The following is a 24,397-nucleotide window of genomic DNA, read 5'->3' as shown; positions in this document are numbered from 1 at the left end:
ACACCAGTCATTGAAAATAAACATGCAGGTACAGCAGGTAGTGAAGAAAGCAAATGGCATGTTGGCCATAACGAGAGGATTTGATCATAGGAGTAGAGAGGTCCTTCTGCAGTTGTACAGGGCCCTGGTGAGACCACATCAGGTGTATTGTGTTCAGTTTTGGTCTCCTAATTTGAGGAAGGACATCCTTGCTATTGAAGCAGTGCAGCGTAGGTTCAAGAGGTTAATCCCCGGGATGGCGGTCTGTCATATGAGGAAAGATTGGAAAGACTGGGCTTGTTTTAACTGGAATTTAGAAGGATGAGAGGGATTCTTACAGAAACATATAAAATTATAAAAGGACTGGACAAGCTAGCTACAGGAAAAATGTTACCAATGTTGGGGGAGTCCAGAACCAGGGGCCACAGTCTAAGAGGCCATTTAAAAGAAATGGTTGAGAAAAAACTTTTTCACCTGGAGAGTTGTGAATTTGTGGAGTTCTCTGCCACAGAAGGCAGTGGTGACCAATTCACTGTATGAATTTAAAAGAGAGTTAGTTAGAGCTCTTGGGGCTAGCGGAATCAAGGGGTATGGGGAGAAGGCAGGCACGGGTTTCTGATTAACCATATAAACCATATAACAATTACAGCACGGAAACAGGCCATCTCGGCGCTACAAGTCCGTGCCGAACAAATTTTTTTCCCCTTAGTCCCACCTGCCTGCACTCATACCATAACCCTCCATTCCCTTCTCATCCATATGCCTATCCAATTTATTTTTAAATGATACCAATGAACCTACCTCCACCACTTCCACTGGGAGCTCATTCCACACCGCTACCACTCTCTGCGTAAAGAAGTTCCCCCTCATATTACCCCTAAACTTCTGTCCCTTAATTCTGAAGTCATGTCCTCTTGTTTGATGATTGTGGATGATCAGCCGTGATCACAATGAATGGTGGTGCTGTCCCGAAGGGGCCGAATAGCCCCCTGCATCTATTTTCTATGTTTCTATGCTTTTCTTCAGATTATTCTATTCTTAATAAATATCACTTTTGCATTTTCCCATGGCCTGTCATGGTGGTTCTGAGACAGGTTGGAATTCTGATCTTCTGCTAATTATAAGTGTACAATTGTCTCTGTCTGCATAAGCCATGTGCACAGTGGGGTAGATGCGACGGACTATGGTTTGGAACGGAGTGGAAAGCAGCAGTGAGAACTTCGGAGCTGGGGATGCATTTGGGATTTCCAGTCGGATTGTTTGGAAACTGGGTTCTGTGGTTCTTTGTCACCAGGGACAAAGAGATCAGCTCCATGTTCTGATGAAGGTCATCGACTATACGGGAATTCCGTTTTTCTCTCCACAGATTGTGTTTGACTTGCTGAGTGCTTCCAGCATTATATGTTATTTATTGCAGAATTCCCACATCTGCAGTTTTTGCTTTGTTTTTAGATCCTCCGCATTAGGCTGGCTTGGATAACCGAGAGGTTGGCAGGACAGCGTTGGTTGGGATATTGGGCTGATTCCATTTCAACACTTGAGGAGTAAGTCACGGATGACCATGTTGCATGAGAAAATTTGATCATCAGTCGATGTTTGTCAGCAAAGGATAAATCGATTAAATTTGCATTGGGAATAGTTTATTCCATATATTATAAGTTGCTAAATAATTAAACGATACTCGTGTCTCATGGGTAATGGTTGCATAAAAAAATGAACATACCATAAATTCAATTATTATAAATAATTCAGCTAATTTTCAGCGAGTATTAATGAATACCCAAAGGTTGCAGATTTCTATATTTAGAGATGGTGGTAAGCATCTTTAATTTAACTGAAGATAGACACAAAAAGCTGAAGCAGCGGGACAAGCAGCATCTCTGGAGAGAAGGAATGGGTGATGTTTCGGGTTGAGACCCTTTCACACCTTCCAACCAAAGTGGGGAACAGTAACTTGTTCTTTAAAATGGTGATAAATCGATGAATGCAAAAAGGCAAAGAAAGCAGTCCCGTCTTTTCACAGTAGCTCTCATTTCCTAAAGGGAACGCAGGTCGCTGCTTTGTGTTTTTCCTCGCACCACCCTGGAGAACATCTGTTCAACCTCAGTGGCTGATTGTCCATCCCAAGATGTCTGGAATGAGTAGGAAACAATTGGCTGTGAAGATTGCCGCCGTGGGCGATCAAATATCCCAGGATAGTGGCAGCTGAACTCAGACACGAGGGGACAATATTCTGGGCAGGCAACACCAACCAATAGAGTAGTGGCAGCGTACACTTGAGTTCATGTGCCACAGGGGAGCAAGTGAAAGATTTCCATTTTCAGATGTACTTCCATGATTTTTGTTTGGAATTGGTTATTTCCAATGGTGGTGATGATGTTATAATTTTTAACGTAGGGGTCATAAGTGAAGTGTGAAAAGGGATGCAATGATAACATGTTCATATAGACACAAAGTGCTGGAGTCACTCAGCGGGACAGGCAGCATCTCTGGAGAGAAGGAATGGGTGACGTTTCGGGTTGAGACCCTTCTTCGGACATTATTCGGTCGAGGCATGTTGGAGAAAGGGGTTGCACTATATTTTTGCAAAGGTAACTAAATAATCAAATTAATTAAGTGGGGGCAATTTCTTTTAACACGCGGGTTCCTGGTATGCGCAGCCTGAGATGGCGGATACGATAGTGGTCTTTAAGAGGCTTTTTGATAGGCGCATATATATGATGGGAATGAAGGGATATGGGTACCGTGCAGGCAAGTGAGTAAGAAGTAACTGCTAATGCTGGTTTAAACCAAAGATAGACACAAAAAGCTGGGGAGTAACTCAGCAAGACAGGCAGTACCTCTGGAGAGAAGGAATGGGTGACGTTTCAGGTTGAGACTCTTCTTCAGACTGGTTAAGGATAAGAGAAATGAGAGATATAGATTCTGATGTGGAGAGATAAAGAACAATGAATAAAAGATATGCAAAAAAGTAATGATGATAAAGGAAACAGGCCAAGCTGTTTGTAGGGACAGGCCATCTGTCTGATCTCCTAGTTGCTGGACACTTTCATTCCCCTTCCCATTCCTACACAGACCTTTCTGTCCTAGGTCTGCTCCATTGGCAGAGTAAGGCCAAATGCAAATTGGAGGAACAACAACTCATATTTTGTTTGGGCAGCTCATGCATGGTATGAATATTAATTTATCTCTATTCAGATAGCCACGTTTTTGGATATCTTTCATTCATTGTTCTTTATCTCTCTACATCACCGTCTATATCTCTCGTTTCCCTTATCCCTAATCAGACCAAAGAAGGGTCTTGACCCGAAACATCACCCATTCCTTCTCTCCAAGGATTCTGTCTGTCCCGCTGAGTTACTCCAGCTTTTTGTGTTTATCTTTGAGATTAGTTTATTTTGAGGTGATGATCGGTATGGACATTGTAGGCCGTAAGATATGTTCCTTTGTAGGAAAGAACTGCAGATGCTGGTTTAAATCGAAGGTAGACACAAAATGCTGGAGAACTCAGCGGGACAGGCAGCGTCTCTGGAGAGAAGGAAGATATGTTCCTGTACTACTCTAGGCTACAGAAATTTAATAGAAAACAAGGACGTCTATTAATCAAAATATAAATATAATACACATTGTAATCATAAATATGCGCACATCGAGTATGGTGAAGTTCTTTAAATATTACTCACTTATTGATATGTTGCATTATGTTCCCAGGCCAGGCCAACTTGACCTTCAGTTGCGCTCTATGTTCCATAAAGAAATCTACCAACGTTCTTGTTATGGGAGCAGACGTGTGAAAGAAAAATGCTGGGATCCAAAGAATGGCTCCATCCAGCTTTTTAAGATTTAGAAAAAACTTGTTTCGATCTTGAATTGTTAATAGATTGTTGTAGTACTTTTCCAGGATGCTCGGGTTAAAGGTGGTGACATTTGTTTTGCTTCCAACATCACTCTCGAAGGTTTCGGTTGGTGCGAAGTTGCAACGGAACACAAAATCGAACTTGTCGATGTCAGCTCCGCAACCGCTGCCTGTCAGGATGCCACTGTTCCCAACAACTGCACAAGTGTTGTAGTGCATCTTTAATATAGGGGGGGCCTCGGGAAGTAGTGATCGGAAATTATTACTTACAGAAAAAACGTACTTGTGATTGGAATAGTCATAGTGCATCAACTGCCCAACTCGTACGTTTTTCTTAATCAATGTAAAATTTTTTAAAACATCGACATAGCGACTGATGTCTTTCCTAAAACAAACAAAAATACAGGGAACAAATTAGTTTGTGGCCGTGGACTTCAAAAACAATATAAATGGCTAAATTCTAATAAAAAAAATTTTTAGTGAAAGCATAATGTTCTGATGTGTTAAGAGGCAATCCAATCCATGCAGAGAGGCAATCCAATCTAAAAGCATATTTAACAAGCAAATACATCTTAATTACAATGTTATAGCTTTGAAATTGGGTTCCTAACTTACACAACCATATCATAACCTGTTAGGATTCAGTCGATTTTGTCCTTCATTCTCTTATAGTTATAATTTGTGTATAACGTTGTAAAATTGTCAGATCTCCGATTTTATTTGAAAGCTCCCCTTTCATGGGAGATATTGGGTGACGAGGGGGTGATAAGGACCAATTTTAGACGCTTGGAATAAAGTAACATTGAACAGTCTTAAAATACGAATAAAGGGAAATAAGTCTGGCTCTTTTAGTTTAGTCGCCCTCAGAAATGTAAACTTTGCACAAATTATGTACCTTTGCTGTAGAAAGGAAGTCGTGTTGAAAGTCCATTTTGCAAGTTTGCTGCGGATATTGTTACTATGGCCATTTTCAACTGGCAAAAAGGCAGGATCCAAAAACTTCAGAGCAAACTGTGACCTGAAGAAAAATGACCAAAGTTTAATTTGCATTGACGACTACATGTGCCAAGGCTGTATCTGCAACAAAATCCTCAAGAATGGGAATTCATTTCCCCATCTCACGATATCACTATAATGGCATTTTCTTTGATATCTAAAAAAGATTACCCCATCTGATAAAACTCAGTGGGTGAGGCAGCACCAGCATAGATGCTGCCTCATCCGCTGAGTTTCTCCAGTTTTTGTCTACCTTCGATTTTCCTGCATCTGCAGTTCCTTCTTAAACACCCCATCTGAGAAAGTTATTTATATTTTAGCAGTTGGTTCTGTCAGAAACTTCCACTTTTCATAAGATCATAATAGGTAGGAGTAGAATTAGGCCATTCAGCCCATCAAGTTCACACCGCCATTCAATCATGGCTGATCTATATCTCGCTCCTAACCCCATTCTCCTGCCTTCTCCCCATAACCACTGACACCTGTACTAATCAAGAATCTATCTATCTCTGCCTTAAATGTATCCACTGACTTGGCCTGCACAGCCATCTGTGGCAAAGAATTCCACAGATTCACCACCCTCTGACTAAAGAAATTCCTCCTCCTCTCCTTCCTAAGAGAACGTCCTTTAATTCTGAGGCTATATCTCTAGTCCTAGCCTCTCCCACTAGTGGAATCGTCCTCTCCACTCCACTCCACTCTATCCAAGACTTTTGTCTTTTCCCTGAGACATATGAAGTGTAAATTTCCTCTCTTTTCCGGTCAAACCTATTCCTGGAGGAATGTACTCATTTTCTAATTTATTGTTATGCAATCATGGGGATTCCTCTCTTTCACAACTAAGCATTAGAACCAGCAACATGAAAAATGAAGCCAAGGATGAAGAACGGTGTTTAGTTAACTGAAACCTATGTCCCTGGTACTCAAATTCACTTGCACTGACTATCCACTGAAAGTCCTTCATCTTTTTTGTTTTATCCACTTCTCCAGATTAAAGCATTTTTTGCTCATCAGATATTTACAAAATTTGTTAAATGTGGTCATTTTAATTTACGTTCCCTTGCAGTGCTATGTCAGTTACCTAGAAATATTCCAGTTAACATTATAACCATATAACAATTACAGCACGGAAACAGGCCATCTCGGCCCTACAAGTCCGTGCCGAACAACTTTTTTTCCCCCTTAGTCCCACCTGCCTGCACTCATACCATAACCCTCCATTCCCTTCTCATCCATATGCCTATCCAATTTATTTTTAAATTATCTGACGCATCTATTCTTTAGACAGTGAAGCTGCCTTTCGATTTTTACTGGAATATGCATTTCTACAATTTTCCCCTGAGGTATTTTCCTTAGTACATGATCAATCTTTACACTCCTTACAAATGTTGATTTTCTTTGCATCCACTCCAATTTACAAGCCTTTAAAAATCTCTTCATCTAAATGTGCGCACCAGTCTATCTCCAGTAGCTTTAGAATACCCCTCAGTCTGAAGAAGGGTTCCAATCCGAAACATTATCCATCCAATTTCTCCAGAGAAGCTGCCTGACCCGCTGAGTTGCCATCTCTTGTCCTCAAAGTTCTGATGACATTTTCCAGAATTGTATTCATTTTTGTAAGTTTATTTTCTGCATTTTTCAATAATTGATCCTTATCCTTTTCCCCCAGAACTTCCGATAGCCTGATAATAGAGATCTCAAGGATATGATATCAACGTATGTTCACCAGGTTAATTCCCGGGATGGCGGGACTGGCATATGATGAAAGGATGGGTTGACTGGGCTTGTATTTACTGGAATTTAGAAGGATGAGAGGATATTGGAGTATTGCATACAGTTTTGGTCTCCAAATCTGAGGAAGGACATTATTGCCATAGAGGGAGTGCAGAGACGGTTCACCAGACTGATTCCTGGGATGGCAGGACTGTCTTATGAAGAAAGACTGGATAGACTTGGTTTATACTCTCTAGAATTTAGGAGATTGAGAGGGGATCTTATAGAAACTTACAAAATTCTTAAGGGGTTGGACAGGCTAGATGCAGGAAGATTGTTCCCGATGTTAGGGAAGTCCAGGACAAGGGGTCACAGCTTAAGGATAAGGGGGAAATCCTTTAAAAACCGAGATGAGAAGAACTTTTTTCACACAGAGAGTGGTGAATCTCTGGAACTCTCTGCCACAGAGGGTAGTTGAGGCCAGTTCATTGGCTATATTTAAGAGGGAGTTAGATGTGGCCCTTGTGGCTAAGGGAATCAGGGGTTATGGAGCGAAGGCAGGTACGGGATACTGAGTTGGATGATCAGCCATGATCATATTGAATGGCGGTGCAGGCTCGAAGGGCCGAATGGCCTACTCCTGCACCTATTTTCTATGTTTCTATATCATAGAACCATATAAAAATGTAACATATTATGTGTAAAGAAGATATGTGGGGCAAGTTTTTTTTACACAGAGAGTTATGGGTAGTTGGAACGTGCTGCCTGGGACAATAGTGAAAGCAGATATGATAGTGGCATTTAAGACACTTTTAGAGAGGCAGGGAGTGGAAATTATAACATATAACATTCTTATAGAATTGGACAGGCTAGGTGCAGGAAAAATGTTCCTGATGTTGGGGGAGTCCAGAACCAAGGGTCACAGTTTAAGAATAAGCAATAGGCCATTTAGGACTGAGATGAGGAAAAACTTTTTCATCCAGAGAGTTGTGAATCTGTGGAATTCTCTGCCACAGAAGGCAGTGGAGTCCAATTCACTGGATGTTTTCAAGAGAGAGTTACATTTAGCTCTTCGGGCTAAAGGAATCATGGGATTTTGGGAAAAAGCAGGAACGGGGTACTGATTATAGATGATCAGCCATGATCATATTGAATGGAGGTGCTGGCTCAAAGGGCCGAATGGCCTACTCCAGCACCTATTTTTCTATGTTTCTATGTTTTCTATATTTTCTGCTCCATTCTTACCCAGCTTTTAATCCATCTCTGAGTACTGCTCTGGCTATTCAAGTATTTTAGTTTTATTTGATACAGGATACAAGATACATTTATTTGTCACATGTACCAATTGGTACAATGAAATGTGTGGTCGCCATACAGCCATACAATAATAAAGAGCATAGACACGATAGTCTTTAACACAGACAAATGCAGTGCTTCATTTGGCACAGACTGGGGAGTGAATAGCATTCGCAAAGGCCAAATGATAAAATTATTTGATTAGATTAGATTAGATTCAATTTATTTGTCATTTGGACCCCTTGAGGTCCAAACGAAATGATGGTTCTGCAGCCATACATTACAAACAAATAGACCCGAGACACAACATAATTTACATAAACATCCATCACATTGCTGTGATGGAAGGCCAAAAAACTTATCTCTCCACTGCACTCCCCCCCACCGATGTCAGAGTCAAAGTCAAAACCCCCGGCTGGCGATCGCGATGGTCCCGCGGCCATTAAAGCCACGCCGGGTGGTGCGAGGTCGCACACCGGGTTCTTGATGTTAGAACCCCCGGCGTGCGCTCGCAGAGTCCCGCGGCCATTCCAAGCCATGCGGGGCGGTGCTGTAAGGCCCCGCTCCAGGAGCTCTTCAACCCCGCAACTCGGGCGGGAGAAGTCACCGTTGCGGGAGCCCTGAAAAGCGGTCTCCCTCCAGGGACCCGCGGGCTCCCGGTGCCGCCGTCCGCCAGACCCGCAGTTGCAGCCTCCGAATCTCCGGAGGTCGGGCCGCAGCAGCAGCAGCGCTCCACCACCGCTCCACCCGCTCTGGACTCGGCCAGCTCCGCGACGGTGAGGTGAGTCGTCGGCACCAGAGCCCCCGGTCTTCCTGTTGGAAGCCGCTCCTCGTTGCAGCCCCAACGACAACGGAGACCCGACAAAGAAAAGGTTGGGTCTCCCGTGCAGGGAGAGATTAAAAGTTACCCCCTCCCTCCCACCCCCCCCCCCCACACACACACCCCAACAAAAAAATAACAAAAACTACACAGAAACATAGACAAAAAATAATAAAAACGCAGACGGGCTGCAGAGGCCGCTGCTGACGAGAGTCCTGCCGCCTACAATTTTGTGCCTGAAGTTTCACTGTACCAATTGGTACATGTGACAAATAAATGTATCTTGTATCTTGATGATTCAGTACCTATTTCATTTACCCCCCAATAAGGCCAACATATGGAATGTAGAACAGTACAGCAGAGGAAAAGGTGCTTCGCCCTCAGTCTCCATGCTGATCATGATTGTTAATTAAGCTAATCTCCTCCAACTGCATGTTATCCCTCCACTCCCTGCATTTCCACGTGCTTCTCTAAAAGTGTCTTAAATGCCACCATCATATCTGCTTCCACCATCACCCCAGGCAGCACGTTCCAAGTTTCCACTACTCTCTGTGTAAAAAAAAATACCCCATATATCTTCTTTATACTTTCCCCCTCTCACCTTAAACCTATGCCCTCTAGTCCTTGACATTTCCACCCTGGGAAAAAGGTTCTGACCGTCTATCCTGTCTAGGCCACTGATAATTTTATATACCTCTATCAGGTGTCCTCTCAGCCTCTGACGCTCCAGAGAAAACAATACAAGTTTGTCCAAACTCTCCTCTAATTCAGGCAACATCCAGGTAAACCTCTTCTGCGCTTTCTCCAAAACTTCCACATCCTCCCTTTAATTGGATAACCAGAACTGTACACAATACTCCAAATATGGCCTGACCAAAGTTGAAATAACTTCCTAACCCTTTTACTTAATGCCCAGGCTGAAGAAGGCAAGCATACCATATGCTTTATTTACCACTCCATCTATTTATGTTGGCACTTTCGTGGAGGTACTGTCTTGGACCCCGAGATCTGTCTGTACATGAATGCTATTAAAGGTCTTGTTATTAACTATATACTTTATTTTCCCTTACATTTGACTTCCCAAAGAGCAACACCTGACACTTGCTTTCCCATCTGCCATTTCTCTGTCTGTTTCTGCAGCTGATCTATATCCCGCTGCATAATTTGGCAGCTTTTCGTTCTGCCTGCAACTCCACTAATTTTGGTGTAATTTGCAAATTTACCAACAATCTACCTTTAAATCCAACTCAATTATAAATATCACAAACAACACAGGATGCAGCACAGATCCCTGCAGAACTCCACTGGTCGCAGACGTGGAGCTGCTAGAATAACACTCAAAACCCTCTGTCCCCTATGTCAGTTCTGTATCTCGATATAGATTATCTGTTTCTTATTTACCTTTACAGTAAGGTAGACAAAAATGCTGGAGAAACTCAGCGGGTGAGGCAGCATCTATGGAGCGAAGGAAATAGGCAACGTTTTGGGCCGAGACCCTCCTTCAGACTGATGTGAGGGTGGGGAGGTGGGCGGGAAAAAGAAAGGAAGAAGCAGAGACAGTGGGATGAGGGAGCACTGGGAAGGGGAGGGGAAAGCAGGGACTACCTGAAATTAGAGAAGTCAATGTTCATACCGCTGTGGTGTAAATTTGCCCAAGCGAAATATGAGGTGCTGCTCCTCCAATTTCCGGTGGTGCTCACTCTGGCCATGGAGGAGGCCCAGGACAGAAAGGTCGGATTTGGAATGGGAGGGGGAGTTGAAGTGCTGAGCCACCGGGAGATCAAGTTGGTTAATGCGGACCGAGCGGAGGTGTTCGGTGAAGCGATCGCCAAGCCTACGCTTGGTTTTTCCGATATAGATCAGCTGACATCTAGAACAGCGGATGCAATAGATGAGGTTGGAGGAGATGCAGGTGAACTTCTGCCGCACCTGGAAAGACTGCTTGGGTCCTTGATGGAGTCAAGGGTGGAGGTAAAGCGACAAGTGTAGCATTTCCTGCGGTTGCAAGGGAAAGTACCAGGAGAGGGGGTGGTTTGGGTGGGAAGGGACAAATTGACCAGGGAGTGATGGAGGGAGCGGTCTCTGCGGAAAGCAGACAGTGGAGGAGATGGAAGATGTGGCCAGTGGTGGGATCCCGTTGGAGGTGGCGAAAATGTCGGAGGATTATTTGTTGTATGTGACGGCTGGCAGGGTGGAAGGTGGGGTCAAGGGGGACTCTACCCTTGTTATGAGTGGGGGATGGGGAGTGAGAGCAGAGTTGTGGGGTATAGAAGAGACCCTGGTGAGAGCCTCGTCTATAGTAGAAGAGGGGAACCCCCATTCCCTGAAGAATGAGGACATCTCCGATGCCCTAGTGTGGAACACCTCATCCTGGGTGCAGATGCGGCATAGATGGAGGAAGTGGGAGTAGGGGATGGAGTCCTTACAGGAAGCAGGGCGGGAAGACGTGTAGCCCAGATAGCTATGGGAGTCAGTGGGTTTATAGTAGATGTTGGTCAGTAGTCTATCACCTGCGATGGAGATAGTGAGGTCTAGAAACGGTAGGGAAATGTCGGAAATAGTCCAGGTGTATTTGAGTGCCGGATGGAAGTTAGTGGTGAAATGGATGAAGTCAGGGAGTTGTGTGCGGGTGCAGGAGGTGGCACCAATGCAGCCGTCGATGTAGCGGAGGTAGAGTTTGGGGATAGGCCATGGTACGCCTCGAACAAGGATTGTTCGACAGACCCTACAAAGAGGCAGGCATAGCTAGGGCCCATGCGCGTGCCCATAGCTACGCCTTGTATTTGGAGGAAATGGGAGGAGATAAATGATAAGTTGATAAGTACCTTTACTGTAAGATACTTTGCTCATTTTAAACACGTTCTTTACTCTAATTCTGAAACTGTGCAAGCTACATTAATTGTTTGACATTTTAACTTTTCTGGTCTTCATTCTTTGTTGTTGCCTTGCAGATAGAGACCGGCTAGTAAATGCTTAAGAAGAACTGCAGATGCTGGAAAAATCAAAGGTAGACAAAAAAGCTGGAGAAACTCAGCGGGTGAGGCAGCATCTATGGAGCGAAGGAATAGGCGACGTTTCGGGTCGAGACCCGGGTTCGATCCTGACTACGGGAGCTTGTCTGTACAGAATTTGTACATTCTCCCCGTGACCTGTGTGTGTTTTTCTCCGAGATCTTTAATTTCCTCCCACACTCCAAAGACACACAGGTTTGGAGGTTGATTGGCTTGGTATGTGTAAAATTGTCCCTTGTGTGCGTAAGGTAGTGGTAATGTGGACTAAGTGGACCGAAGGGCCTTTGTCAGCGCGGTATCTCTAAACTAAACTGAACTAAACTAAATTAAAAATGCAAGGCAATGTTTCTTATGGGCCATTGAGATGAATAGTGTTCATGTAATGTAAATTTAGCCAGCCCAATAAAAATAAATGTAATATTATGTGCTGGATCATTGACCAATAGGAAATCATTTATTCTGTAATAGGTTGTTAGTTTTTTTTAATTGTTTTTATTCAGAAAAATAACCAGCACAAGTTGGACTAATCAGCAGGTTCATCAGCATCTGTGCTGGATGATATTGTTAATGATTCTGCCTCATTCTGATTCATCAGAGTAGCAATTTTGCTGAAGGTCATCAACTTGAGAGTTAACTTTGTTTGATCTCTCCAAACATGCTGCTTTACCCATTGAGTATTCCAAACGTTTATTTTCTTACTTAAAATTTCTAGTACTTTGCTTTTGATCTAACTGATTTTTTGAAGCTGTTAAAATATTTATCTGCAGATTAAATTTCTTTCTCTCGCTGGGAAGACAGTAAGAGTGTGTTGCCACAATTCTGACTCTTTGACTGGACCTGATGCCTTTTCTTCATCATAGATAATTGTGCTTTCTATTGTCTAGGTTCAGGCTCAACAAATTCTTCACACAGAGCATTGAGTATAGAAGTTGGGATGTAATGTTAAAATTGTACAAGGCATTGGTGAGGCCAATTCTGGAGTATGGTGTACAATTTTGGTCGCCCAATTATAGGAAGGATGTCAACAAAATAGAGAGAGTACAGAGGAGATTTACTAGAATGTTGCCTGGGTTTCAGTAAGTAAGTTACAGAGAAAGGTTGAACAAGTTAGGTCTTTATTCTTTGGAGCGCAGAAGGTTAAGGGGGGACTTGATAGAGGTCTTTAAAATGATGAGAAGGATAGACAGAGTTGACGTGGTTAAGCTTTTCCCATTGAGAGTAGGGAAGATTCAAACAAGAGGACATGACTTGAGAATTAAGGGACAGAAGTTTAGGGGTAACATGAGGGGGAACTTCTTTACTCAGAGAGTGGTAGCTGTGTGGAATGAGCTTCCAGTGGAAGTGGTGGAGGCAGGTTCGATTTTATCATTTAAAAATAAATTGGATAGGTATATGGATGGGAAAGGAATGGAAGTTTATGGCAATGTAGGGCCGAGATGGCCTGTTTCCGTGCTGTAATTGTTATATGGTTATATGGTTAAGAACATAAGAGAAAAAGAGAGTAGGTCCCTTGGCACCTCAAGCCTGCCTTGGGCCTAAAAAAAAGGCCCTGTCCTCTTCCATGTCAGTTTTGCATAGCCCTCAATTCCCCAATCTTTCAAAAGATCAAATGCCTCGACCCGAAACGACACCTATTTCTTTTCTCCAGAGATGCTGCCGCAACCTCTGAGTTACTCCAACATTTTATGTCTCTAAAAGAAAGATCAATCTCCTCTGTAAATATCTCTAAAGCTCTTTACATTTCTGGCCATGCTTTGGCTCTTGAACACTATAAACACTAACTAAACTATGAACTACGAACTGTCTTGGTTGCACTTGGGGACTTTGAGACATTTTTTGCACTAATATTGTTTTTCTTAATTTATTGAACTTTATTTGTTTATGATGTTATTTATCAAGGACTGTGTTAACCGACCTGTTATATTGCTGCAAGTAAAGATTTCATAGTTTTTGGTATATATGGCAATTAAACACTAGACTCTCCTAATTTTTTTTAAACAAATCTTCTAATATCTCTTGGGTACACAAAAGTGTTGGAGGAACTCAGCGGGTGCAGCAGCATTTATGGAGCGAAGGAGATAGGCAACGTTTTGGGCCAAAACCCTTCTTCAGACATATCTCTTCTTTGGCTGATAATTCTCCTGTGAACCACATGGAATATTTCACTAAAGGTGCTAAATGAATAGTGCTAAAGACAAATGTTAAAAGAATCTGAGAAACTGCACTGTACTATTTTTGTTTCAACAATTTCCTACAAATTATTACGCAGAAAACATGATTTTTCTTTGGTATGTACTGGCATTTGCAAAAACAAGCGAATGCAAAATTGTGGCACTTTTTAAAAATCTGCAATGTCCTTAACAAAGAAAAAAAATTACACTCTAGGATCGGGCCTGGAAGAGGGTATCAGTGCATTTTTTTGTTTTGAGAGACTAGCACCTTCGTTATTGAGATTCTCATTTCTACATGTTCTTGTATTTCAATTTCTTACCAACTTCAAGCCGGTTTTGCACCACTAGAGTATAGCAATACTGCAGCTTTAGCACGGAACATTGTTCATTCCCCAGATGTAGCCAGAAGCCACATCTAATGCCACAATGGAACCCGGTTAATTGCCCTGTTGTTTATATATGCACTCACACGACCACGTAAACAAAAGCGCCTATCCCCACCTCCAACCCACTTCAGTTGAAGGACCTTCGCCAGGAAGATGCCGTGGGAAGTGGGTCAACAATGCAGTGACCCCTGCGGTGCGCGAATGCGGCTTCGGCAGCGCGGCCAGGGAGGGAGCTGCAAGCACCGCGGTGCGGAGAGCTGCTGCCAGGGTGCACATCCGAAGGCTACAACTCGTTTATCCCCCCAAAAAATCAGGCATCACCCCCTCCCCCACCTCCCCAGCATGGGAATTGACAGCATTGGACGCGGGGGCGGGGAATGGATGGGAAATATGCCGACTCAATAGTATTGTCTGATTGGGTGGGGAAAGGGATTGAAGATGTCAGGATCATAACGCATATCAGAAGCATCGTGCCTGCGCTGCTAACAGGCCTGCCAGTTCCCTTCCAACAATATGATCGCCGCTTTCTAAAAAAAATAAACCATGCACACACATTGTGTTGTGGGGAGGGGGTTAAAGGTTAATCAATGGCCAATCGATTGCAAAACAAGGTGGGCATGAGGGCTGCATCATATACACATTTTTTTGTTCAGGGCGTTTTGTTTTACTCACCGAAATCCACTGTGTAGCATGTACATTTTAGGGCCGGCCGAGCCCAGATATCTCGGGGTGGCGAAGAGGTTGTCCTTTTTGATTGAGACATAGCTGATCAATGATAGAATTAGCAGAGCGACACTTAACATCACCAAGCCCAGCACACTCGCCATACGAACCATTCTGCAAATCCTCATAGTGCAACAGCTCAACAGTAAAACGACAGCAGACCCATATCTGTTCGCATATCTTAACAAGAGAGGGGGGGGGGGGGGTGGGGAAGAAAGAAAAGTAAGTCGATTATATTAACAGTCTATTGTTCTGGTTTATATATGTGAAATAAAAAAATGGACGGAGTCGAAATTCTGCAATGCAGAAGTAGTAGGTGGTTGCGTTGGTGATACGTTGCGTTGCTTTATAATACCCCAACACTCCACATACACACTGCACCAACGCTGCTTCCATCTATGCCCCGGCTGCAAGCTAAATGTGACTGGAATAGTTTTCCTCTACTTCCCCGACAAGCCTTAAGGCTTTTATTAATGCACTCTAAGCAAGTGCCTGACCGCGTACTGTAAAACAAGACAAATATTCTGCTTTTTTATTATTTGAACGATTCGGCAATATTTCAACTAAAAAAATATATATTTAAAAAAAAAACAATAAGACAATCGGTAGAAACAAGGAACTGCAGATATTGGTTTACAAAAAAAGATGACACAAGTGCTGGAATAACTCAACGGGTCAGGCAGCATCTCTGGAGAACATGGTCCTGCATGCGGATAAGAAAGTAAAGGGGTAGATCATTTCCGATGGGTGAACACAAACGAACCCTGTGAACATTTTCAAGAAGATCAAAGTTAGGGTAATTGGCAGATAGATGTCAGATGTAATTTGAAGTAGGTATGTATGAGGTAATGAGGCATATTAACGAATGGCACAAAGAACACATTCTGATTCAACAGAAATAATGTAAACCCATCTGTTATTGCCATGACTAGACCTGCATCTTTCATCCATGCTTCCCATTTTTCAAAACCAAGATCATAACTCTACTACATTTCCATAAAATGAAGCCCCCCTGCATGTATAGGCAGGGGCTGATTAGGGATAGTCAGCATGGTTTTGTGCCTGGGTGATTGTGTCTCGTGAATATGATAGAGTTTTTTTTTAAATAACCAAAAAGAATGATGAGGGAAAAGCCATAGAGGTTGTCTATATGGAATTCAACAAGGCATTTGATAAGGTTCCGCTTGGTAGGTTGGATCACATGGGATCCAGGGAGAGTTAGTGGACGATAAAAAATTGGCTTAATGGAAAGAAGTAGAGGGTGATGGTGAGGGGTTGTTTTTCGGACTGGAAGCCTGTGGCAAGTCGTGTGCCTTAGGGATCAGTGCTGTTTGTGGTTTATATCAACGATTTAATTGAGAATGTACAAGGTATGATTATTAAGTTTGCAGATTACACTAAAATAGGTGGTATAGATAGCAAAAATCAATAATTACAGCTGGATCTTGATCAATTGGGCAAATGGGCCAATGAATGGTTAATGGAGATTAACGCAGATAAGTGTGAGGTGTTACATTTTCAGAAGTCAAAGCAGGACAGGACTTTCACAGTGAATGGCAGAGCTTTGGAGAGTGTCAGAGCAGAGGAATCTTAGAATGCAGGTACATACTGTAGTTCCTTGAAAATGGCATTGAAGGTAGGTAGCATGGTCAAGAAGGCTTTCACACATTGGCCTTCATCACTATTGTGGGAATTGGAATGTTATATTACATTTGTACAAGATATTGGCGAGGCCACGTTTGGATTATTGTGTTCAAGAAGGAACTGCAGATGCTGGGAGATCGAAGGTACAGAAAAATGCTGGAGAAACTCAGCGGGTGCAGCAGCATCTATGGAGTGAAGGAAATAGGCGACGTTTCGGGCCGAAACCCTTCTTCAGACTGATGGGGGGTGGGGGGGGAGAAGGAAGGAAAAAGGGAGGAGGAGGAGCCCGAGGGCGGGGGGATGGGAAGAGACAGCTCGAGGGTTAAGGAAGGGGAGGAGACAGCAAGGGCTAGCAAAATTGGGAGAATTCAATGTTCATGCCAACCGGACGCAAGCAACCCAGGCGGAATATGAGGTTCCTCCAATTTCCGGTGTTGCTCACTCTGGCAATGGAGGAGACCCAGGACAGAGAGGTCGGATTGGGAATGGGAGGGGGAGTTGAAGTGCAGAGCCACCGGGAGTTCAGGTAGGTTATTGCAGACTGAGCGGAGGTGTTCGGCGAAATGATCGCCCAACCTCCGCTTAGGACCCAAGCAGTTGTTCCAGGTGCGACAAAGGTTCACCTGTATCTCCTCCAACCTCATCTACTGCATCCGCTGCTCTAGATGTCAGCTGATTTACATCGGGGAGACTAAGCGGAGGTTGGGCGATCGTTTCGCCGAACACCTCCGCTCAGTCCGCAATAACCTACCTGAACTCCCGGTGGCTCAGCACTTCAACTCCCCCTCCCATTCCCAATCCGACCTCTCTGTCCTGGGTCTCCTCCATCGCCAGAGTAAGCAACACTGGTAATTGGAGGAACAGCACCTCATATTCCGCCTGGGTTGCTTGTGTCCGGATGGCATGAACATTGAATTCTCCCAATTTTGCTAGCCCTTGCTGTCTCCTCCCCTTCCTTAACCCTCGAGCTGTCTCCTCCCATCCCCCCGCCCTCGGGCTCCTCCCCCTCCCTTTTTCCTTCCTTCTCCCCCCCACCCCCCATCAGTCTGAAGAAGGGTTTCGGCCCGAAACATCGCCTATTTCCTTCGCTCCACAGATGCTGCTGCACCCGCTGAGTTTCTCCAGCATTTTTGTGTACCTTTGGATTATTGTGTTCAGTTTTGGCCACTCTAATAGGGGAAAGATGTTAAGCTTGAAACAGGTCAGAGAAGATTTACATGGATGTTACCAGGACTTGAGGGCCTGTGCTCTAGGGAGACGTTGGGCTGGCTAAGACTTTATTCCTTGGAGCACAGGAGGATGAGGGGTGATCTTATAGATGGCATAAGATCATGAGGGGGGGGGGATAGGGTGGACACATAGAGACTTTTACCCAGGGTAGAGGAAGCAAGAACCAGACAACATACAGTAGGTTTAACGGGAGAGGGGAAAGATTTATAAGTAGCCAAATTCTAAACAGGGTACATGGAATAAGTGGGCATATGGAATAAGTTGCTCGGGGAGGTAGTTGAGGCTGATACAACAACAACATTTAAAAGACATTTCAATAGGCACATGAATCGGAACGGTTTAGAGGGATATGTGCCAAATGTGGGCAGGTGAGACTAGTTTGGGCAAGTTGGGCCGAAGGGCCTGTATCTCTGTTGTATGACACTATGACTCCATCATGCAACAAATCCTAGTCACCCATTGTTCTGTATTTACTAATTTCCATTGGTTCCCAGTATGGCAACATCTCAGTCTTAAAATGTATTCAGGTTTGTTAGTGGCCTCTTCTCCCTCCCTCTCTTCTTTACATTTATGACCTCCTCAGGCCTTAAAATCCTTCAAGAGTCTCTCTAGCCAGATGCCCAACCTCAGTCTTTTGGCCACCATGAGCAGTTCCACCGACTGCAATCAGTAACTGGGAACTTGGCGACTCTTCGCGTGCTGGTTCCAAACAGAGGAGCTATAATCAGCCGATACAATCACCCATCTCTTTTCTACCTTTAACTCTATTCTACATTCTGTATCTTCCCCTTTTCTCTACCTATTGCACTTGAATATAATGACATCATATATGTACAGTATTATCTGATTTGATCAGATAGCATGCAAAACAAAGCTTTTCAGTGTACGTCTGTACACATGACGATAATACATCTAAACCTAAACATTGGAAAATATAGTCTAGCCTGAGGCCCATTGCGTAACATTAGTTTTGTCAGCCTCTCCGTCCAACAAGTAAATTATATGTAATACCAAATGTAGAACAAGGAACTACAGATGCTGGTTTACAACAAAAAGACACAACACGCTGGAGGAATCAGTGGGTCATGGCAGCATCCCTGGAAAACACAGATAGGTGACAATTTGGCTTTGGACCCTTCTTCAGACAGATTGGTGGGGTGGGGGGTGGAAGAGGAGGGAAATAAAAATAGATGCGAGGGAGCGGTAGGACAAAGTGTGGCAGGTAATAGGTGAACAACCATCTGCTCTTCAAAAGCTGCCCTCACCTGGCTCTACCCTTCCCATGCTGCCACACTATGTCCTCTCTTCCAGTATTTTCACCCCCCGACAATCAGCCTTTAGAAGGGTACCGACACAAAATATCACCTACTCATATCCTCCAATGATATTGCCTGACCCACTGAGTTACTCCAGCACTTTTTGTCTTTTAAAAACGATATAATCCCAAATGTCATAAAGTTCCAGAATTCAGAAACAGACCCCTTGGTCCACTGGGCACATTGATTATCAAGTACTAATCCCATTTTTATTCCCCCCAGATTGCCATCAATTCCTCCTTGATTCTACCCCTCACATACACACTTTACAGTGGTCACCCGATCTAGCAATCTACATGTCTCTGGGATGTGGGAAGAAAGTGGAATACCAGGGAGAAAATCATACAGTCATAGGGGGAAATCCAATCAGACAACACCTGAGGTCAGACTTGAACCTGGACTACTATAGCCGTGAGACAGCGGCTCTGCTCGCTGTGCCATCCCTCACTAGTAGAAATCTGAATACCTTGTGTGGCGGGCGCTACAGTGTCGAAGGTGGGTGGCACACTGCCGCACAGCGCCAGAGACCCAGGTTCAATCCCTGAGCTAGTGTGCCATCTGTGTGGAGTTTGAATGTTCTCCTTGTGACCACCTGGGTTTTCTCCATGTACTCCGGTTTCCTCCCATACCCCAAAGATGTGCGGGTTTGTAGGTTAATTGGCGTCTGTAAATTGCCTCTAATGTGTACAAGGTGGATGAGAAAGTGGGATAACATAGAACTAGTGAGAATAAGTAATGTAGTGTGGACTCGATGAGTCAAAGTGCCTGATTCCATGATGTATCTCTCTCTAAACTGAACCTCTTTTACATATGGTACATGGAGACAGCTAGCTATCAAAATAATAAGAAAAGCACAGCTTTAAAATTTGGACAATGAATATAAGGCATGAAGATCATTTTGAAAATATTCTGAATTGGGCTCCAAATTCTCATTTATATTTCCCTTCATCACTGAATTCAGAATTATCACATACATTTTCAGACTGAATATCAGTATTTATATTGATTGAAGCAACAGTTCTACATTCTCAGGTATTTATTTTCACAAGATCCAAATGGCTACAGAGTAGAGGGGGACTGTGGCTGCAAACCAGTTCATGCCATCTCTTTGTAAGAGGAGTGAAACAACTAGTCCTAATGCCTGGGGACACCGGAGACTGCAGATGCTGGAATCTGGAGCAAAAATCAAGCTGCTGGAGGAACCCAGTGGGTCAGGCAGCATCGGCAAAGGGAACCACTGTAACGGCTTCTGTAAACCACTGTAACTGTTTCCCCCCCACTGTGGTTGAAGGAGCGCCCAACCGCCCCTCCCCTGTTCTTCCCCCACATCTCCCCATAAGAAACAGAGATCTCTTAGTCCTCGCCCTTCATCCCACCCAGCTACGCAACCAGCACATCATTGTTCACATTTCCAGCAGCTACAAAGTCACCTCACCACCAGCCATGTCTTCTTCTCTCCGCAAATGTTTGCCTTCTGCAGGAACCATTCTTTCTGTGACTCCCTGGTTCAGGCATTTTTCTCCACCCACCCCAGGCACCTCCCCCTGAAACTGGAAGAATGTCCCTGGAATTAACTCAGTAAATCTCTTATTCAACCTCCATAAAAGCTTTTACAACTCTTCTAAAATGCAATGCCAGAATTGGATATGATAGTCTTTTGGCTGGTTCAGTGTTTTATAGAGTAATTGTGACACTAATTCCATGTCTTTTTTTATATAAAGTCCTGAACCCTGTGTGTTTATTGAACATTGTCTGCCACATTCAATGAACTGTGCTCAGATTCTCCAAGATTTCACTGAACACTCATCCCATTTAACATTGTGCCCAATGGTTTATGTTGATGTTTTGTGAACAAAATGCAACACTTCCCATTTCTCATTGATTCATCTGTCATCCATCCAGCATCATGTTTTAATGTCCTTGAAGCCTGTTACTATCATGGCAGTCACTTCAAGTTTTATGTCATTTGAAAATGTGGAAATTGTGCCCATTACACCTGTTCTTATTGTTAATATATATTTTAAAACTAATATTTAAAAAAAAAAAAACAATATCATCAATAAAAATAATTTAAAAATAAATAAGAATCAGTGGTGTAGTAGTGATCCCTGCGGAACTCTACTGTGCACTTCCTCCAGTCCCAAAAACAGCCTTGCTTGAGTTATGACACAGAAGAAAGAGAGAGCCTATTGGGTCCAGTAAAGTAGTTCCATCAGATTCACTTACTTCCTTTCTTCCCTGCAACTTTGGGACTTTTTCTATCTCACTTGTACTTGATTTGCCACTTAAATCTGCTGAGGAATGTTACAGCACATCCATGGGATATAGGAGGGAACCAGGTTACCTGATGGAAACCTATGCTGTCAAGTGGAGAAACCTCACACAGGCAGGATCCAAGATTGGGATTGAACCTGCGATCCTTCGAACTCTGAGACAGCAGCACCAACTGCTGCGGCACCCCGTCATATTACCGCTCTGCCATTACTTTCTCTAGCCTCCCATCATTTATCAACGAGCCTCCTTATCAACTATTATTTTAGCCATGCTGCCACTGGCTCTTTTATTTCATAGTCTTCATTCTTGTTGACAAGCCTTTGTCTCAGACATTAGCAAACACTTTAGTTATTAAATCGACCACATTTTCCTTCTTGACTTCTCTTTTGCTGAATCAAAAAGCTCTATCAAAATAATTGGACATTATATATTTTGGACAAATCCATGCTGGAGTTAGAACATAGAAAATAGGTGCAGGAGTAGGCCATTCGGCCCCCTCGAGCCTGCACCGCCATTCAATATGATCATGGCTGATCATCCAACTCAGTATCCCATACCTGCCTTCTCTCCATACCCCCTGATCCCTTTAGCCACAAGGGCCACATCTAACTCCCTCTTAAATATAGTCAATGGACTGGCCTCAACTACCTTCTGTGGCAGAGAATTCCACAGATTCACCACTCAATTCTCTATTCAATTAACAATATTCCCAGAAACTCATAGCTCTGTCACTTAATATTGTTTCTAGAATGTTCTGCATCACTAAGGTTGAAACTGACCGGGCTATAACTATTACGTTTATTCTTGCATCCCTATTTTGAAAATGTTTGTAACATTTGCAATTTTCCAGACAACATCAACCCTGGATGTATAGATTTTGAACATTTTTGTAACATTTGCAATTTTCCAGAAGAGTTTCTCCAGCTTTTCTGTGTAACCCTGGATCTATAGATATTTGGAAGATTATGGCTTGGGCATGTGGAAATCACTCTCTTACTGACCTCAGCAACCGAGAAACCACCACATTCAATCTGAATAAGGTGATTTATCCACTAATTCTAGAAAAGCTTTCTAGAACACGCTGTCCCTGCATTACAAACACATTACTTATGGACACCCTGTCTATATGAAGAAGCTCCCTTAATGAATTCCGACAAACAACTTTTAAATGTCCTTCTCTTGTGTACTGTATATACTTAGGTTAGAGGAGAGAGTCGCTAGACCAAGTTTCTCTTTCCTTGGGAAAAATGGTAATCTAGAGGTATGAAAAGATAAAGAACATATTCTGTTCTCATTCCTTTTCTCATACCTATTTCTTTTCTCCAGAGATATTGTCTGACCAGCTGAGTTACTCTAGCATTTTGTGTCTATCTCGACTTTGTTATGCTGATTAGGGTAGTTCCCCATCAGATCTAACAGTTAAAAATTGAACCACCAGTATTTGTCATAGAATCATGAATCATGTGCTTGCTTAAACGAGCTAGTCTCAAAGGCCTGCAGCTGGCCCATATCTCTCGAGGCCGTTCACATCCATGTACATATCATAAGACCATAAGATATAGAAGCAGAATTAGACTATTTGGCCCATTGAGTCTTCTCCATCATTCCTTTTTTTCCTCTCAACCCCATTCTCCTGCCTTCTCCCCGCAACCTTTGACAGCCTTACTAATGACTTGACTAATCAAGAACCTATCAATCTTCGTTATAAAAATATCAAATGACTTGGCCTCCAGAGCCATTTGTGACAATGAATTACATAGATTTGCCATCCTCAGGCTAACTAAATGTCTCCTCATCCCCTTTCTACAGGTATGTCCTTTTATTCCGAGATTGTGCCCTCTGGCTCTCGACTCTCCCATTACTGGAAAATTCCTTTCCACGTCCACTCCATCTAGGCCTTTCATTTTCTAGTAGGTCTCAACGAGATTTCCCCTTCATCCTTCTAAACTTCAATGAGTACAGGCCCAAAGTCATCAAATGCTCCTCATATGTTAACCTAATCCTCCTTGGGATCATTCTCGTAAATCTCCTCTGGATCCTCTCGAACCCCAGCACATCCTTCCACAGATATGGGGCCCAGTCTTCTCACTTTAAAAGTTGTAACTTTTATTAATCTCATTCTACCATTAATCTGAGGAAAGACATTCTTGCCATAGAGGGAGTACAGAGAAGGTTCACCAGACTGATTCCTGGGATGTCATGACTTTCATATGAAGAAAGACTGGATAGACTCGGCTTGTACTCGCTAGAATTTAGAAGATTGAGGCGGAATCTTATAGAAACTTACACAATTCTTAAGGGTGGACAGGCTAGATGCAGGAAGATTGTTCCCGATGTTGGGGAAGTCCAGAACAAGGGGTCACAGTTTAAGGGTAAGGGGGAAATCTTTTAGGACCGAGATGAGGAAAACATTTTTCACACAGAGAGTGATGAATCTCTGGAATTCTCTGCCACAGAAGGTAGTTGAGGCCAGTTCATTGGCTATATTTAAGAGGGAGTTAGATGTGGCCCTTGTGGCTAAAGGGATCAGGGGGTATGGAGAGAAGGCAGGTACAGGATACTGAGTTGGATGATCAGCCATGATCATATTGAATGGCGGTGCAGGCTCGAAGGGCCGAATGGCCTACTCCTGCACCTATTTTCTATGTTTCTACGTAAGTTTAATCTAACGGATCAACTCCGCTTAAAATAAAAGTGCCAAAAAGCATGCTGGAAATAGCATCAGCTGTTCCCAAAGATATGATGTCAACCCAATGAAAGTGTATCGCAGGACTGCATGGATTGAGCAAAGTGATTTTACAACCAAGAAATTGGTATCGAGTAACTGGCCCACACAAATCCCAGTATATTCCCTTCTTGGCTTGGACAATCGGCATACTGCTTCAAGAAACCCTCTTGGATACACATCTCAAATTTGGCCCTGACAAAGCATTTGACACAGAGCAAGTCTCAGTCAATATTGTGGAACTTAAAATCACCACT

General features: G+C 43.3%; 1 protein-coding gene across 6 annotated transcripts in view; it reads right to left on the bottom strand.

Annotated features, from left to right (window-relative positions):
• st8sia3 (ST8 alpha-N-acetyl-neuraminide alpha-2,8-sialyltransferase 3) overlaps nucleotides 1-24,397 on the bottom strand; it is a 93,504-nt gene that overhangs the window by 5,468 nt on the left and 63,639 nt on the right. For 3 of the 6 annotated variants that reach the window (XM_055664028.1, XM_055664417.1, XM_055664278.1), the window contains 3 exons: nucleotides 14,901-15,131; nucleotides 4,731-4,853; nucleotides 3,663-4,220 (listed from right to left, as the gene is read on the bottom strand). In XM_055664028.1, the coding sequence (XP_055520003.1) occupies nucleotides 3,663-4,220; nucleotides 4,731-4,853; nucleotides 14,901-15,131 (912 nt within the window). The other 3 variants (XM_055664112.1, XM_055664336.1, XM_055664193.1) reach the window with 3 other exon arrangements.

This window comes from Leucoraja erinacea, chromosome 1 (genome assembly GCF_028641065.1).
Source record: "Leucoraja erinacea ecotype New England chromosome 1, Leri_hhj_1, whole genome shotgun sequence".
Classification (NCBI taxonomy): Eukaryota; Metazoa; Chordata; class Chondrichthyes; order Rajiformes; family Rajidae; genus Leucoraja; species Leucoraja erinaceus.
This window is presented reverse-complemented; position numbering and strand designations above follow the sequence as displayed.